Below are 17807 nucleotides of genomic sequence, written 5' to 3'. Positions count from 1 at the left end.
GTTTGGGGTCGTTATCATGTTTGAATACTGCCCTGCGGCCCAGTCGGGGATCATGCCCTGCTTCAGTATGTCACAGTACATGTTGGCATTCATGGTTCCCTCAATGAACTGTAGCTTCCCAGTGCCGGCAGCACTCATGCAGCCCCAGACCATGACACTCCCACCACCATGCTTGACTGTAGGCAAGACACACTTGTCTTTGTACTCCTAACCTGGTTGTCACCACACACGCTTGACACCATCTGAACCAAATAAGTTTATCTTGGTCTCATCAGACCACAGGAGATGATTCCAGTAATCCATGTCCATAGTCTGCTTGTCTTCAGCAAACTGTTTGTGGGCTTTCTTGTCCATCATCTTTAGAAGACGCTTCCTTCTGGGTCGACAGCCATGCAGACCAATTTGATGCAGTGTGCGGCGTATGGTCTGAGCACTGACAGGCTGACCCCCCACCCCTTCAACCTCTGCAGCAATGCTGGCAGCACTCATACGTCTATTTCCCAAAGACAACCTCTGGATATGACGCTGAGCACGTGCATTCAACTTCTTTGGTGGACCATGGCGAGGCCTGTTCTGAGTGGAACCTGTCCTGGTAAACCGCTGTATGGTCTTGGCCACCGTGCTGCAGCTCAGTTTCAGGGTCTTGGCAATCTTCTTATAGCCTAGGCCATCTTTATGTAGAGCAACAATTCTTTTTCTCTTACGTCCTCCGACAGTCGCCGCCACTTCATAATCTTCACTAATGGGGTATTGACCTTTGCTCCGTAGGAGTAGCTAGGCAACAAGATTTGTTAATATAAAAGCTTTTAGCATATCACACCCCTAGGGGGCGGTCCCCTCAGTCAATACCTCCCTGCTTGCTGCATTCTCAACTCAGTTTCTAATGCCTAGCTTAGGAGTAGCTTGGCTGATACTGTGCTGGGGCTCTCAGTCTCAGCTTTCTATTCTCTTTTTTGATTTTATTTGAGTATTTTTCTCTTTCTTTTACTAGCTGTTATTTTTCTCAGCATTTAGTTTAGTTTCTTCGGATGAAGATGATCTTGCGGAGCTGGGTCTCGGACTGGCCACCCTGGATCCCAGGGCTCAGGGCCAGGGGTTCCCTAGCCTGCCATCGAGCGTTCAGTCAGGTTTCCCTGGCATATTGAACGACCCATCCCTGTTCGCTGCAGGGATGCTGCCTGTGAGATGGCTACCTCACTGGACGCCATTTGCGGTTTCGCACCGCAGTTCCACTGCGTCCTGGCTGCGACACTCCCTGTCCTCAGTACAGCGGTTTGGTCGCTAGAGAAGGCTCCCCACGCAATCCGGACTGGTAAGTACATTTCTATGTGGGGACCTGTCTGTTTGGGTGTCAGTTTGTGACTGTGTGACCCTGCATGTCTGTATATGTGCTGAGCTCCCTGTGTGGAATAGCTGCCTTTTCTGTGGGCTGCGGGGGGGGGGGCTCTCCCGCTCTGTTATGTGTGCTGTGTGGGCAGAATGGGGTTAGACATGCTGTGCGGCGGCCGCTATTGCGGTCCGCCATTTTTTTGAGGCAAACTTGTGGTGTCCGGCCCTAAGTGAGTAGGGCGCGGTGTTTTGGCGCCAAACGCCGCCATTTTGATGGCGATCGATGTGCAACCACATGTCGGCGCCATTTTGTAATTGCCCAGAATATGCCTCAGCCGAGCGGCCATGTTTGTGTAGCCTACATAGGCTTTATAGGGCGGTCAGTCATTACATCACTTCCTTTTGCTCTGGGACAGCGATCGGTGGCAGCAGCCTGTGTGGCCTCTCCAGGTTTTTACTTATCCTTCTCCTGTATTTCCCTGCTCAGTGTTCTTATCCCTGTGGGGGTAGGTCTGTGCAGTAGTGTGCGGTGGGCTACGCTCGCCGCGGTCTTAAAGGGGCAGTACTCCTTTTTTTCCTATTATTGCTGGGGCATGGATTCTCAGGAATGCAAGTTTCCTCCCACCTTGGTGGGGGGCCAAGGGGCTGCTGCTTCCCCCGAGGGGGCTGATCTGGCTGCTATTGTGGCAAACTTGACTTCTCAGGTGCAGATGCTAATGGCTGATCGATCCGCAAAACGGCCCAGATTGTCTATTTCCTCTGATTCAGAGGGCGATGGGACTGCTATGGCTGGAGTGCCCTTCTCAGGGTCTCGTTCATCTCTGGACCTTGGGGGGTCTGAGGGTGAGGCTGAGGTGGAAGGGGTTGATAATTCTCCCCCTGGCTCGTCTGAAGAGCTTGCACTCATGGATGAGTTGATTACTTTCCTATTATTGCTGGGGCATGGATTCTCAGGAATGCAAGTTTCCTCCCACCTTGGTGGGGGGCCAAGGGGCTGCTGCTTCCCCCGAGGGGGCTGATCTGGCTGCTATTGTGGCAAACTTGACTTCTCAGGTGCAGATGCTAATGGCTGATCGATCCGCAAAACGGCCCAGATTGTCTATTTCCTCTGATTCAGAGGGCGATGGGACTGCTATGGCTGGAGTGCCCTTCTCAGGGTCTCGTTCATCTCTGGACCTTGGGGGGTCTGAGGGTGAGGCTGAGGTGGAAGGGGTTGATAATTCTCCCCCTGGCTCGTCTGAAGAGCTTGCACTCATGGATGAGTTGATTACTTCTATCAAGGAAACACTGCATTTGCAGGATGAACAGTGTCCTCCTGTTTTGATGTCCTCTTATGGGACGCAAAGGAAACGCAAAGCAGCGCAGGCTTTTCCCTGCCCTGCGGAATTTCAGCGCGCTGTTGATGAGCAATGGCGCAATTTAAAGAAGCCTTTTACTGTGCCCAGTAAGTTCAAGCTGCGTTATCCGTTTACACCCACCACTGATGAGCGTTGGTGTGTGCCACCTCAGGTGGATCACGCGGTGGTGGTTTTGAATAAATCTACTGCGATCCCTGCTGAGGATACCCCGGTGTTCCGGGACCCTACGGACAGGAGATTGGAGTCTCTGGCCCGTCATTCTTATACGGTTGCTGGTTCTATGCTGAAGCCTATTTTTCCTTCCATTATGGCAGCCCAAGCTATTGCGGACTGGACGCAGGTGCTCAGGCGCACCCTGGTGGCTGACTCTGCTCCACCGGCGACATTGGCTATGGTGAATCAAATTCATCAGGGTGTCATGTATTTGTGTGATGCGGACTTGGATTTAGTCCCTTTGGCTGCACGCCTCTCGAGTGTGGCGGTATTGAACCGTCGCCTGATATGGCTGAAATGTTGGTCGTTGACCAGTCATCTCGCAAGACTTTGGCTAATTTGCCCTACGCGGGATCTCGCCTATTTGGCGAGTCTTTGGATACTCTGATAAAGGGAATTTCCGGGGGTAAGAGCACTCTTTTACCCCAGACTCACAAGAATGAGTTTGTTCGCGGTAAGAAGAATACCTCGTTTAGGCCCTCTCAGGGGTCCTTTCGTGCCTTTCGGTCGCAATATAAGGGCAAGCCCTTCAAGGGCCAAGGCTCCCAGAAGAAGCCGTGGACAGGTAAGCAGAAGTCCGGCCAGTCCGGATCCGCTGCCCATGCCAATTCGGCCTGAAGGGGCGCCCTCACCCGGTTCTGGGGTGGGGGGACGTTTGCTCGGTTTTCTTCAACCCTGGCTGGCCAGCATTCGGGACAGGTGGGTTCAGGAAATCGTTCGGTCTGGATACAAGATCGAGTTTTCTCTCTCGGCCGGCGAGCAGATTTTTTCCCTCAAGTCTTCAGCTGTCTCCGGAGCGCTTGCAGGATCTGCACCTGGCGGTGCAGGACTTGCGGGCCCAGGGAGTGGTGGTTCCGGTGCCTCATCGGGACAGATTTCAGGGGTTCTATTCCAATCTGTTCACTGTGCCCAGAAAGGAGGGCAAGGTACGTCCGATTTTGGACTTAAAAGCTCTGAACCGCTTTGTGCGGGTTCGCAAGTTCCGCATGGAATCCCTGCGATCGGTGGTGGCTGCCCTGGTTCCGGGGGAATTCATGGCCTCCATCGACTTGAAGGATGCGTACCTTCACATCCCCATTTTCGAGGGTCACAAGAGGTACCTTCGATTCGCCATTGCGGAGGATCATTACCAATTCGTGGCGTTACCTTTGGTCTCGCTTTGGCTCCGCGGGTTTTCACCAAGGTGCTTGCGCCGGTCCTGGCTTTACTGAGAGCCCAGGGCATCTCTGTCTTGGGGTATCTGGACGATATCTTGATTCGGTCTGCGACCAGTCAGGGTCTGGTGAACAACCTGTCCATCACGATGCAGACTCTGCAGGAGTTCGGTTGGACGATACATTTTCCAAAGTCGACGCTGTGTCCGTCGGTTCGTCTTCCCTACCTGGGGATGATCCTGGACTCTGTTCAAGCGAAGGTCTTCCTGCCGGAAGACAAGCTCCGGACACTTCAGGACGAAGTCAGGTCCCTCAGGGACAATCAGTGCTCGTCCCTCCGGACGGGTATGAGGTGTCTGGGATTGATGGTCTCGGCTTTCGAGGCGATTCTCTTCACCCAGTTTCACACACGGGATCTTCAGGCGGAGATCCTGGCCAAGTGGGACGGGCGTCCGCAATCTCTGGATCTGCGGATTTCGTTGAGCCACCTCACCCGAAGGGGTCTTTTGTGGTGGCTCCAGTCTCCGGCGGTGTCGGGGGGCAAGTCCTTTCGTCCTTTGTCGTGGACGGTGGTCACCACGGATGCCAGCCTGTCGGGCTGGGGTGGTGTTCTGGGCGTTCTGTCCGCCCAGGGAACTTGATCGGAGGAGGAATCCTCCCTTCCGATCAACATTCTGGAATTGCGAGCGATAAATCTCTGCCTTCTGCGTTGGACGGACAGGCTTCAGGGCCGTCCGGTTCGGGTGCAGACGGACAATGCCACAGCGGTGGCCTACATCAACCACCAAGGGGGCACCAGGAGTGCCCGAGCGGCTCGGGAAGTAGCCGACATTTTGTCTTGGGCCGAGACGCACGTCCCGGCGATATCTGCAGTTCACATTCCGGGGGTGGAAAACTGGCAGGCGGATTATCTGAGTCGCCGGACCCTGGACCAGGGGGAATGGTCCCTTCACCCGGATGTCTTTCAGATGTTGTGCACGAAGTGGGGCTCTCCGGATGTGGACCTGTTCGCGTCTCGTCTAAACAACAAGGTGGAAAGGTTCGTGGCAAGGACGCGCGATCCTCGGCCAGACGCCTCAGATGCGTTAGTGGCGCCCTGGCATCAGTATCGTCTGATGTATGCCTTTCCACCGATTCAGCTGCTGTCCAGGTTCCTTCGCAGGTTAGCCTCGGAACCGCACACGGTGATTCTGGTGGCACCGGACTGGCCTCGCCGGTCTTGGTACGCAGACCTCGTAAATCTGGCGGTCGACGCTCCGTGGCGTCTGCCTCTTCGAGCAGATCTCCTGTCTCAAGGACCGATATTCCATGCTGCTTTACAGTCGCTGGCTTTAACGGCCTGGCTGTTGAAAGCCAGGTCCTGAAGGATAGGGGTCTCTCCCCTGAGGTCATTCCCACTTTGATCAAGGCTAGGAAGGCCTCTTCGGGGAAGATTTACTACCGTACTTGGAAGGCGTATTTTGCCTGGTGTGAGTCCAGGGGGTACTCCCCTCGCTCATACTCGGTATCGAGAGTGTTGGCCTTCCTTCAAACGGGCGTGGACCAGCGTTTGGCGTTGGCCACGATTAAGGGTCAGATTTCTGCGCTGGCAGTTCTCTTTCAACGCCCTGTGGCATCTAATTCTTTGGTTAGCACCTTTGTTCAAGGGGTGCGGCACTTGGCCCCTCCTCGGAGGGATCCTTTACCTCCATGGGACTTGAACCTTGTTCTGTCCGTGTTGCAGCATGCTCCCTTTGAGAAGATCAGGGAGATCTCGTTGTCTCTGTTGTCCAAGAAGGTTGCCTTTTTGGTAGCGATCACTTCGGCTCGTAGGTTGTCGGAGCTGGCGGCCTTGTCCTACAGCTCTCCCTACTTAGTGATTCATTTGGATAAGGTGGTCTTACGACCTAACCCTTCTTTTCTTCCGAAAAGGATCTCGGAATTTCACCTCAATGAGGACATTGTCTTGCCTTCGCTTTGCGCGAAGCCTAAGCATCCAAGGGAGGTGGCTTTGCATTCCTTGGATGTTGTTCGGGCGATCAGGGTTTACCTGTCATCGACAAAATCCTTTCGCAAGTCGGATTCTCTGTTTGTTCTTCCAGAGGGCTCTCGGAAGGGCATGGCAGCGTCGGCTGCGACCATCGCCAAATGGCTCAGACAGACCATTGTGCAGGCCTATGCTTTGAAGGGGAAGGTTCCTCCTTTCCCTGTGAAGGCGCACTCTACCAGGTCTCTGAGTACGTCTTGGGCCTATCGTCATCAGGCTTCTGTGGCCCAGGTGTGTAAGGCGGCGACTTGGTCGTCCGTTCACACCTTCACCAAATTTTACAAAGTGGATGTTCAGGCATCGGCAGATGCTTCCTTTGGCCGTAAAGTTCTTAGTGCGGCAGTGCCTTAGGGTCCCTTGTTTGGGCCCTTGGCTGTTGGGGTGTTTTACCCCTGGGTTACTTGTTCTTTCCTGGGTTGTTGCTCCTGTTGAGCACGTTTTTTCCTGTTGCCCAGTTGGTTCTCTTACTTGGTGAGGTTCCTTTCGGCGTGGCTGCGTTTTTTCCCGCCCCTCATGTCTACACTGCTCTGGGACGTCCCCATTAGTGAAGATTATGAAGTGGCGGCGACTGTCGGAGGACGTAAGAGAAAACTGAATTTTTGTAAAATCTTACCGTAAAAATCCTTTCTCTGAGTCCTCCGACAGTCGCCGCCCCGCCCCTCTTTGGGGTTTGTTTATGTACTCTACTGCTATGCTACTGAAACTGAGTTGAGAACGCAGGAAGCAGGGAGGTATTGACTGAGGGGACCGCCCCCTAGGGGTGTGATATGCTAAAAGCTTTTATATTAACAAATCTTGTTGCCTAGCTACTCCTACGGAGCAAAGGTCAATACCCCATTAGTGAAGATTATGAAGTGGCTGCGACTGTCGGAGGACTCAGAGAAAGGAATTTTATGGTAAGATTTTACAAAAATTCAGTTTTTTCAGATCCTCAGAGTTCTTTGCCATGATGTACCATGTTGAATTTCCAGTGACCAGTAGAGATGAGCTCGGGCGTGTTCAAGTTCTTATGTGCCCGATCCCGCCAGGAGGTCGACACTGCACTCCACTAATCACAGGCAGTGAGACATTTCCCGATCTGTGCAACTGTGGATCGGGAAATGTCTCACTGCCTGTGATTAGCGGAGTGCAGTGTCGGCTTCCTGGCGGGATCGGGCACGTACGAACTCGAACACGCCTGAGCTCATCCCTGGTGACCAGTATGAGAGAGCGATGACACCAAATTTAACACACCTGCTCCCCATTCACTCCTGAGACCTTGTAACGCTAACGAGTCACATGACACCGGGGAGGGAAAATAGCTAATTGGGCCCAATATGGACATTATCACTTAGGGGTGTACTCACTTTTGTTGCCAGTGGCTTAGACATTAATGGCTGTGTGTTGAGTTATTTTGAGGGGACAGCAAATTTACACTGTTATACAAGCTGTACACTCACTACTTTACATTGTAGCAAAGTGTCATTTCTTCAGTGTTGTCACATGAAAAGATAGAATAAAATATTTACAAAAATGTGAGGGGTGTACTTACTTTTGTCAGATACTGTACATAGATTGGTCCAAGCTAGAACAATGTAAAAATATGCCATGTCTGTAATTTATCTGTAAAACTCGGTTAAACTCTGCAAGGAGTTAATGAAATAAAGTTTTTATTGTTGAATAGGGAGGAGCTGAACACACGATGGCGCTAGAGTACTGTATACAAAGCATTCAGTGTCTGGAGGAGAAGGGAGGGAGCTGGCTTACAACTTTCCAGCTAAAATCAGAAAAATGTGAGTAAACCCTCGCTGTGTGAATATTGTATTTTTGTTTTTATTACATACTATAGATCCGTCTGTCAAGATTAGGAGAATTTGAATATTCCATCAATGAGCCGAGGCAAAAAAAAGACATTTCAGAAGCAGATATCTCCTCTAACCAACTGCCAGTGTGGATTCCTGTGTCCATACCCAGAACACGGACCATCAAGAGGCATCCTAATGCCAATAGGAGGAGGCTGCCTTAGAAATCACTGGCCCTTGGATTACAGCTGGCCCTGTGCTCCTTTAAGAATAAATAGTATAAAAGTAGCACATGTAATATGTACATAGTAAAGATTTTGCTTTATTTAAAGTGGTTTTAAAGGCAGAAGGTGCATTCTATGCATTGAGATAAAAAGCCTTCTGTGTGCAGTAGCCCCCCCTCACCCCCCTAATACTTACCTGAGTGTCTCTTTATCCAGCGATGTTGCAGAAGTTTCTCAGCTGCCCAGGACTCCCCTCCTCATTGGCTGAGACAGTAACGCAGCTGAATTGGCTCCCACTGCTGTCAATCAGGAAAGAGGGGGGATGGGCCCGGATTGGGGCTCTGTGTCTGAATGGACACAGGGAGCTGTGACTGGGTTCGGGTGCCCCCATAAAAAAGCTGCTTAATGTGGGGGCACTCAACAGGAGGGAGGGGCCAGGAGTGCCGAAGAAGGACCTGAAAAGAGGAGGATCCGGGCTGCTCTGTACAAAACCAACTGCAGAGGAGGGAAGTGTGACATGTTTTTTTTTTTTTTTTTTAACCTCCCTGGTGGTATTCCCGAGTGTGGCTCGGTTAATTTTCAGTACCAAAAGCGGTAACCCCCGAACCACACTCAGGATTACCCCAGAATGTTACTCCCCTTCCCTGCGATCCCCCACTGTCCTTCCCCACCATCCTCCCCCGCATCCTGACACTCTCTCCCCACTCTGTGCTCGGCCGATGCCGTCACCTGTCTTCTGGTTCCCTTCCCTGCGAGCGTTGCGACGCAGGGGGGTGGAACCGGTGGCAAATTCAAAAGTGTAAATACAGAAATGATGATAGAAAGCTGTGATTGGATTACACTGTATCATCCCATTTCACCAAGGATCTCACCTAGTGACTTTTCCAGTGCCCTGCCTGTGCTTTTCCAGTGCTTTGTGCCTGGAAAATAGAGAACGACCATGGCGTCCAAAAAGCGTTCTTTTTTGCGCAAAATCGCTTTTAGAGGAACTGGAAAACAGCGAAACGGAGTTACTTGAAGAACTGAGCGATAGCGATTGGTGGGAAAATTAGTCATCAGGTACGGAAAGTGAGGACAGCGACGATTCTGATGTCTCTTTCTGGCACATAGATGTGGAATTTGGGAAGAATATAAAATGATTCCTCAGAATTTCCAACGGAGCGATGTGCCAGAAAGAGACATCAGAATCGTCGCTGTCCTCACTTTCTGTAGCTGATGACAAATTTTCCCACCAATCGCTATCGCTCAGTTCTTGAAGTAACTCCGTTTTGCTGTCACTGTTTTCCAGTTCGTCTAAAAGCGCTTTTGCACAAAAAAAAATGTTTTTTGGACGCCATGGTCGTTCTCTATTTTCCAGCCACAAAGCACTGGAAAAGCACAGGCAGGGCACTGGAAAAGTCACCAGGTGAAATCCTGTGGTGAAATGGGATGATACAGTGTAATCCCATCACCGCTTTCTATCATCTCATTTGGTGGATTTACGTTTTTTAAATTGCCGCCAGTTCCACCCCCCCTGCGTCTCAACGCTCGCAGGGAAGAGAACCGGAAGACAGTTGCCGGCATCAGCCGAGCAAAGAGCGGGAGGACGGCAGGGGAAGACAGCGGGAGGACGGCGGGGGAGGTGAGTTTTAAAATGTAAAACAGATTTCCATGCAAAACAATGTAGCGCTTTTAGCACAGAAATCCGGACATAATCAGACCGCCAGGGAGGGTAAACGAGACTTTACAATCACCTTAAATATTTTACATAAAGATCTATGCTGCAAATTTGTGAAATCTATAAAGTATGTTTGCCTCCAGGTAATGATTGCAGACAATTTCTGCTTGGCTGTCACTCTGATTTCATGCAGAAATAAAGAAGTGATTCTGAACTTCCTGTCTTGCAGATAAGTGTCACCTCCACCAGTCTGTCTCTGAAGAGTTTCTGAAGTTGCTCCCCATGGCGTTCTTCAGGTAAAGCCGGAGGATCTTTCTTTTGCTGGTGGGATGGTTTTATGAGAGGTGCCACTGCTGACTGGTTTATAAAATCGCACGCTCCAGCGCTGTCATTCTGTGTGTCACCGCTGACCTGGAACAGCCATGAAGATCAGGCGCGGTGACACTTATCTGGGGGTTTTACCTGTTCCAGGTCAGCAGCTCACTAAGTAATTCAAATAAAACTTTACCCATAATATCGTGCAGTTACTAATAAACCATTATTTGGTCACTAATTGTGCAATCAGATTAATTTGAGACAGCATTTACCTCAATTAAAGTCCCACTGGCCCCCCTTCCTTTTTGCATTTACCCATAACAACTTGATAAAAATAATGTTCTTTAGCAAGGAACACACATTAATAATTATGTTACAAATGTTAGTGTCCAATCACAGTGGGGGCGGGGTGCTGGCGGCGCATGCCCGCCCCAGACCCAGAAGTGTCATATCACATACTATGTACATGATCTGGCACAGAGCGGCCGTCCTGCTGTAGTGTATCTGCCTGGGGCGGTCACCAAGCGGTTAAACATGTTTTTTGTAGAAGTTTGTGCCTTAGGGCAATGTTTCTCAACTCCGGTCCTCAGCGCACTAATGGCGCTTTTCCACTGCATGGTACCGCATGGTACGTGTTAGAACGGTTCGGTACGGTTTGGTACAGTGGCGCTTTTCCACTACATAGTACGGCTCGCTTAAACACTACCACCTTGGTTGGGTTTCCAAGCGGGCCGTACCTATACCATATCCCACAATCCTTTGCATGCAGCCTTGATTGTTTGTCACTACTAGCCACTGATTGGTCAGAGAATTGTTGTAATCCCACCCACTTACTACTTTAGTGGAAAAGCAAACTGAGCCGAGTAGAGCCTATACAGTGCTGAAAGGTGCCGACTCGTACCACGCAGTGGAAAAGCAGACTGAGCCGAGCTGGGCCAAGCAGTGCCGAGTGGAGCCGAGCCGGTACTCGCAGTGGAAAAGCACCATAACAGGCCAGATTTTAAGTATTACCTTGGGGAGATGCAGACTAGAACACTGCAATCACTGAGCAGCAAATGATATCACCTGGAATGGATTTCAGTTTTCTTGCAAACCTGGCCTGTTAAGCCCCGTACACACGTACCGATTGTCGGCCGTAAATATTCGGCCGACGACCGATCGGCCTATTGTAGGCTTGTTAGTATGATGCTTCCGACAGCCGACAGCGCATTTGCGGCCGAACAGAATCTGTCGTGCAGGCATTAAAATTTTTGTTGGCCAACACCAGAACGGCCGATTGTTCGCCAGTCAGTACAGATTTCGGCCGACAGACAGCAGATTAGCAAGACTGGGCATGCTCAGAAAAGAAAAAAGACAAGGAAAGTTAACCATCACATGACATCACTTCTGCAGTCGGCTGTTGTTGGCCGACAAAATTCGTGTGCAGTCTTTTGCAGTTTTCAACAGACACGACAGCCCTGGACAAAAGACGGCCGATCGTTCGGCCGACGATCAGTACGTGTGTACGGGGCTTTAGTGTGTCCTGAGGACCGGAGTTGAGAGACACTGCTTTAGGGCAATGTTTCTCAACTACAGTCCTCAATTACCCCCCAACAGGCCATGTTTTCAGGATTTCCCTCAGATGAAATAGATGTGGTAATTACTAAAGCTGGCCATACATGTTCGATTGTCTTGTACAATTTTCCTTTAGATTTACCAAAAACCATATAATATGAGGTCAAACAAACCAAACAACTTTCATTTGTATCCAATTAGGCAGGCCCTTGCGCTACAGCCTAGATCACCAAACTTAAAATCAGCGCAAATCTACTCTTCCCTATTTTTAGTATTATAATATCCAGTTATCTCACACAGAAAAGTGCAATAATCATCAACATTTCTAATGATTAGTAAAAAAGAAAAAATAATCCTATATATATATATATATATATATATATATATATATATATATATATATATATATATATATATATAAAAACTAAAAATCCATATCAGTGAAAAAATCCAGTCAAATAGGTGTTGAAAAATTCAAAAATTCATAAAAATGTCCTTAATATTATAATATCTAATAATCTCCAACAGAAAATTGAAAGTCCAATAATCTTAATGAATAATAATAATTATCAAAATTTCTAATGATTAGTAAAAAAAAAGAAAACATTTAAAATAATCATATATATAAAAACAAAAAAAAAACAATTATTATCAGTGAAAAAATCCAGTGAAATAAATAGGTGCTGAAAATTCAAAAATTCCTAAACAATGTCCTTAACCACTTAAGCCCCGGAGGATTTGGCTGCTAAAAGACCAGGGGGTATTTTGCGATTCAGCACTGCGTGACTTTAACGGACAATTGCGCGGTCGTGCGACGCTGTACCTAAACTAATTTGACGTCCTTTTTTTCCCACAAACACAGCATTTTTTTGGTGGTATTTGATCACCTGTGCGATTTTTTTTGATCATGCGCTATAAACAAAAAAAGAGCATCACTTTTGCAAAAATAACAATATTTTTTACATTTTTTTATATGAAAAAGTAAAAATCAAAATTTTTTAACATTTTCGGCCAATTTGTTTTCTGCTACATATGTTTGGTAAAAAAAAATCGCAAAAATCGTATTTTGATTGGTTTGCGCAAAAGTTATTGCGTTTACTAACAAAGGGAAAGATTATTGTCATTTTTGTTGTTTTTTTTTTTAACGCGTTATAGCGGCGATCTGCGATTTTTTTTTTTTTGCGGTACTGCGACATTGGGGCGGACAAATCGGACCCTTGACTGACATTTTTGACACTTCTGGGGTTACCAGTGACATTAGTACAGTAATCAGTGCTATACATATAGAAACATAGAATGTGTCGGCAGATAAGAACCATTTGGCCCATCTAGTCTGCCCAATATATCTGAATCCTATGAATAGTCCCTGGCCCTATCTTATATGAAGGATAGCCTTATGCCTATCCCATGCATGCTTAAACTCCTTCACTGTATTTGCAGCTACCACTTCTGCAGGAAGGTTATTCCATGCATCCACTACTCTCTCAGTAAAGTAATACTTCCTCATATTACTTTTAAACCTTTGCCCCTCTAATTTAAAACTGTGTCCTCTTGTGGTAGTTTTTCTTCTTTTAAATATGTTCTCCTCCTTTACCGAGTTGATTCCCTTTATGTATTTAAAAGTTTCTATCATATCCCCTCTGTCTCTTCTTTCTTCCAAGCTATACATGTTAAGTTCCTTTTACCTTTCCTGGTAAGTTTTTTCCTGCAATCCATGTACTAGTTTAGTAGCTCTTCTCTGAACTCTCTCTAGAGTATCTATATCCTTCTGGAGATATGGCCTCCAGTACTGCGCACAATACTCCAAGTGAGGTCTCACCAGTGTTCTGTACAGCGGCATAAGCACTTCTCTCTTTCTACTGCTTATACCTCTCCCTATACATCCAAGCATTCTGCTGGCATTTCGTGCTGCTCTATTACATTGTCTTCCCACCTTTAAGTCTTCTGAAATAATTACTCATATGCACTGTTACTGTAAAATTACACGGGCAGTGAAGGGGTTAACTTTATTTGAGAGGGAGGGGCTGTGTGTGTCCCTAGGGGCGTGATTCTAACTGTGATTGGCTGTGGCTTGAGCTGTAGAAACAGTGATCAACGGTCCTACATAGTAGAACCGTATAATCATTGTTTCTACACAGGGGAGAATGACAGGCGGCTTGTTTACATTAGCCGCCTGACTTTCTCCCTCCTGCAGCGGCGATCGCAGAGTGACCGGCGGACATCGGGTCCGCCGGTCACTCGCGCGGGGGGGTTCGTGACCGCGCATGCTCGCTCCCCAGAGCCTCACAGGCTAGTGACGTACCGATACGTCACTCTGCCTGTGAGGGGGTGACCACCGCAGTATATGTACTTGCGGCAGTCGGCAAGCGGTTAATATTCCTGAAAGTCCCAAAGAAATCCAATAAAGTGCAGAAAAGTGCATAAATTCTGTGCAACAAATCTGTGAATGAAAACCTCATGGGCCCCTTCCACCAATCACCCCAAACTGACTCACCAGATGGAGTGGCTGGTAAAGTTATAAACCAGTTAGGGCCGGATCACATTTCTGCGATCACAGAGATCGCATGTTTATTCGTAGCGCACTGCTCCTAAATTACATGCGATTTCTGTGCAGTGCGAATTTCAGCCACACAGTTTTTATGGCTGAATTTGCACCGCAATCGCACTAAACACGCACAGGACCCTTTTTTTTGGTCCACAGCAGAATCGGATCGCATGGTGGTTCACACTAGTGCGATCCGATTCTGTGCGAACTTACAGATCGCACTGCAATATGCGATCGCGACTTTGGTCGTTAACTTTTAATTAACACCCCCTGCGTGTGGCATATGGCAGTGTGAACTGCCTGAGGTACAAATGCGATGCAGGAACAGGCTGTATATTTGCAGAGTTCCTGCATCACACAAATGTGAACCGGCACTTAGTTTGCCTTTTTTATAACATATCCAGCATACAGGTCCACATCTATGTTGTCCCCGTCATGCAGGCACTCATGGGAGCAGGTAGGGATGTGCCATGTTTTGGGAGGAAAAAGGAGTCCACATAGCGAAATTCCATAAAACAATTCACTCATTTATTAAAAGTAAATAAAACTCACATTTACCAAGTGTGTCCCCGACACCAAGGGTTCCAGCGTGTGCGTTGAAAGCTGAATATTTGCCTGGGCAGGAAAGGGATGAAAGGGGGTTATGGTGTCACACACGGGGGAGACACGTGTTAAATGGGAGTTTTATTTACTTTTAATAAATAAGTGAGTTTTTCTTTTTTATATATATATGATTATTTTTCTTTTTTTTTTACTAATCATTAGAAGTTTTGATTATTATTCATTAAGATTATTGCTCTTTCACTTTTCTGTTGGAGATAATTGGATATTATAATACTTTAAAATAGAGAAGAGTAGATTTGCGCTGATTTAAGTTTATGATCTATTTTTTTATCGTCACATTCCTGCAGCCAATTAGCAGCAACTACACATCACACATCGTATTCCCCAATAACAGCTTAAAGCCACTGATTGATTTTGGCGCCAAGTTTTTTTTTTTTTGCACATACCTTTGTTTAAGGCAAAACTAAAGGACAATGTAACATGTATGGCCAGCCTTAAGCCCCATATATATATATATATATAAAATTGGCAGGGAATTTTCGTCTGATCTGCCGATTTTCGGCTTGTTAGTATGATGCTTCCGACAACCGACTCCGACTTTTCGGCCGAAAATAACCCTGGTGTGCAGACTAAAAAATTTTTGTTGGCCGTCAAAACACGGCCGCTTTTCGTGCAGTCAGTACAGATTTCGACAGGGAAAAATCTGATGAGCAAGACTGGGCATGCTCAGAGAAGAAAGAACACAAAGAAAACAAACCAACACATGACATCACTTCTGAAGTAGAATTTTGTTGGGCGAGAAAATTCGTGGGCAGTCTAGGCACATTCCAACCAACAAAACACAACTCTGGACAAAAGACGGACGATCGGTCGGCCGATAATCGTTGCGTGGGTACGGGGGCTTTAGGCAGTGAAACTGATCAAATCACCTGTGCGAAATAATGGCAAGCCTGAAAACATGACCTGTTGTGGGTATTTGAGGACTGCAGTTGAGAAACATTGCTTTAGTGCAGTGATGGGGAACCTTGACACCCCCAGATGTTTTAGAACTACATTTCCCATGATGCTCAGCTACACTGCAGAGTGTATGAGTATCATGGGAAATGTAGTTACAAAATATCAGGGGTGCCAAGGTTCCCTATCACTGCCTTAGGGTGTTTGAATTGCGCATTCCCCCCCCCCCCTCCCCCAAAGGAACAGTAAGACAAAAGGTACTGTAATAATAGATTGCTAGTTCTTAGGGTTGCAGTGACGGGTGTTTTGTTTCTGCAGTTTGGCGCTGTCTCTTGCGGTGGAGCGTGCGCTCAGACAAGAGGACTTTCTCCCCATTTCCTTGGAGATGTACGCACAGCTCTTCCACCTCTTTCTGGATGGCAGCCCTCTTCTCCATCCCCTGCAGGTCTGTGTTACGGATTGGACAGTAATGTAGAAGATGGGAATTTTGGCTGCGATGTTAAAGTGAATTTTCCTTTGTGTTTGTTTTTAGAACGATCCGCAGACTGTCTTCACCAGGGGGCGCCAGTTTCTTCTCAGCTGCATTCTGAAGGGCCAACACACAAGTTCTGAATTCAGGAGTCGCCTGCCCCAGGTATGCCAGTCCTCATCGTTTTTTGTTGGGGTTCGGTAATATCTGCATTCTTTATGTAATGTTTCTAGCAATGAGAATCTCTGCCTTTAGGCTTCATGCACGCAGGATGTTTTTTTTTTACCCTTCTAGAAGCCAACAGCGTTTTTGCAGAAAAAAATGGCTGCCACTTGTAAAAGTGTCTAAAGCGTTTACAAGCATATACAGGCTTCAGGCTAAATAATAAAAAATAAATACAAATAAAAATAATAAAGATAAAGTAGGAATAAAAATAGATATAAAATAAAATAAAAAATCTATAAAATAAAAATGGAAATTTAGAGTAAAATAAAATTAAAAATACCATCAAAAGAAAATAAAAATAAAAAAATAAATAGAAAATACTAAAAAATAAATACACAAAAAATGAAATAAACTAATGAAAATAAAATAAAAAGGAATTAAAATTAGCATTTTTACCAATTAGATAAGAAACAATTCAGATCTAGCTTTAGCTTTGCATTTTGTGCAAATAAAGATAAATTGTTCAGTACTTCGCCATGAGAACTATTTTGTTTTATTGAGCCTGGAGGATATTAAAGCCGCCCCCAAGAGTATTATTGGTGAGACCCGATCTTAACGCCAAGAGGCCTGATATCCACGACACCAGATACAAGTTTGGTTGACCCCCAGACTGAAAAGCTGAGGGTCCATTCTCTGTGGTGAGTGAGGATATGAGAGGGGAGTACGGAACTCTTCACAGCATGATTACATGAAACACTTCCGCACCTTATTAATGGAGTTTGGAGCACTTTATATGAGAACTTTTGAAAGACTTTGTATACGATTTTTATATATACTTATCCTTTATCACCATCTATGCAATAAAATATTTATAAAATGGCCTGCCAAGTGAAGACCTCCCATTACTTCATTGTTAGTCAGTGAGTATAACATGTTTGTTCTTTTTTTCTTTAGTATTACTTTGATATTATTGTTCTCTGCAGATTGTGGACTCCTGGGAAGAGAAGGACCCTGAGCTGGCCGGCTTGCTTAGGAACGTCCTGCAGAGTCTGGAGGATGACTGTATGTTCGATGAGCCCCATCTATTCTAAAGAAGTCTGCCTCTAATGAGAGCTCAGGGGGCAGCGGAGGCAGAGATGTGGTTTGTGCAGGGGGCAGTGGAGGCAGAGATATTGTTTTTGCAGGGGGCAGTGGAGGCAGAGATGTGGTTTGTGCAGGGGACAGCGGAGGCAGAGATGTAGTTTGTGCAGGGGGCAGCGGAGGCAGAGATGTGGTTTGTGCAGGGGGCAGCGGAGGCAGAGATGTGGTTTGTGCAGGGGGCAGCGGAGGCAGAGATGTGGTTTGTGCAGGGGGCAGCGGAGGCAGAGATGTGGTTTGTGCAGGGGGCAGCGGAGGCAGAGATGTGGTTTGTGCAGGGGGCAGCGGAGGCAGAGATGTGGTTTGTGCAGGCGCAGCGGAGGCAGAGATGTGGTTTGTGCAGGAAGTATAGAAAGCCATCG

The 17807-nt window shown here is 47.3% G+C and overlaps 1 protein-coding gene across 1 annotated transcript in view; it reads left to right on the top strand.

Annotated features, from left to right (window-relative positions):
• The window catches only part of FANCA (FA complementation group A), a gene marked incomplete at its 3' end in the record, with an annotated part of 185566 nt that extends 168167 nt beyond the window's left edge, over positions 1-17399 (top strand). Inside the window, exons 38-42 of the mRNA XM_082257122.1 lie at positions 7744-7852; positions 9972-10038; positions 15993-16119; positions 16207-16308; positions 17292-17399. Coding sequence (XP_082113248.1) covers positions 7744-7852; positions 9972-10038; positions 15993-16119; positions 16207-16308; positions 17292-17399 — 513 coding nt within the window. The remainder of the gene's footprint in view (positions 1-7743; positions 7853-9971; positions 10039-15992; positions 16120-16206; positions 16309-17291) is intronic.
• Between the last annotated feature and the right edge of the window lie 408 nt (positions 17400-17807).

Source organism: Pelophylax lessonae (assembly GCF_965119305.1).
Source record: "Pelophylax lessonae genome assembly, chromosome: 4".
Lineage (NCBI taxonomy): Eukaryota > Metazoa > Chordata > Amphibia > Anura > Ranidae > Pelophylax > Pelophylax lessonae.
The sequence above is the reverse complement of the archived record's forward strand: the minus strand, read 5'-3'. Positions and strand labels throughout refer to the sequence as shown.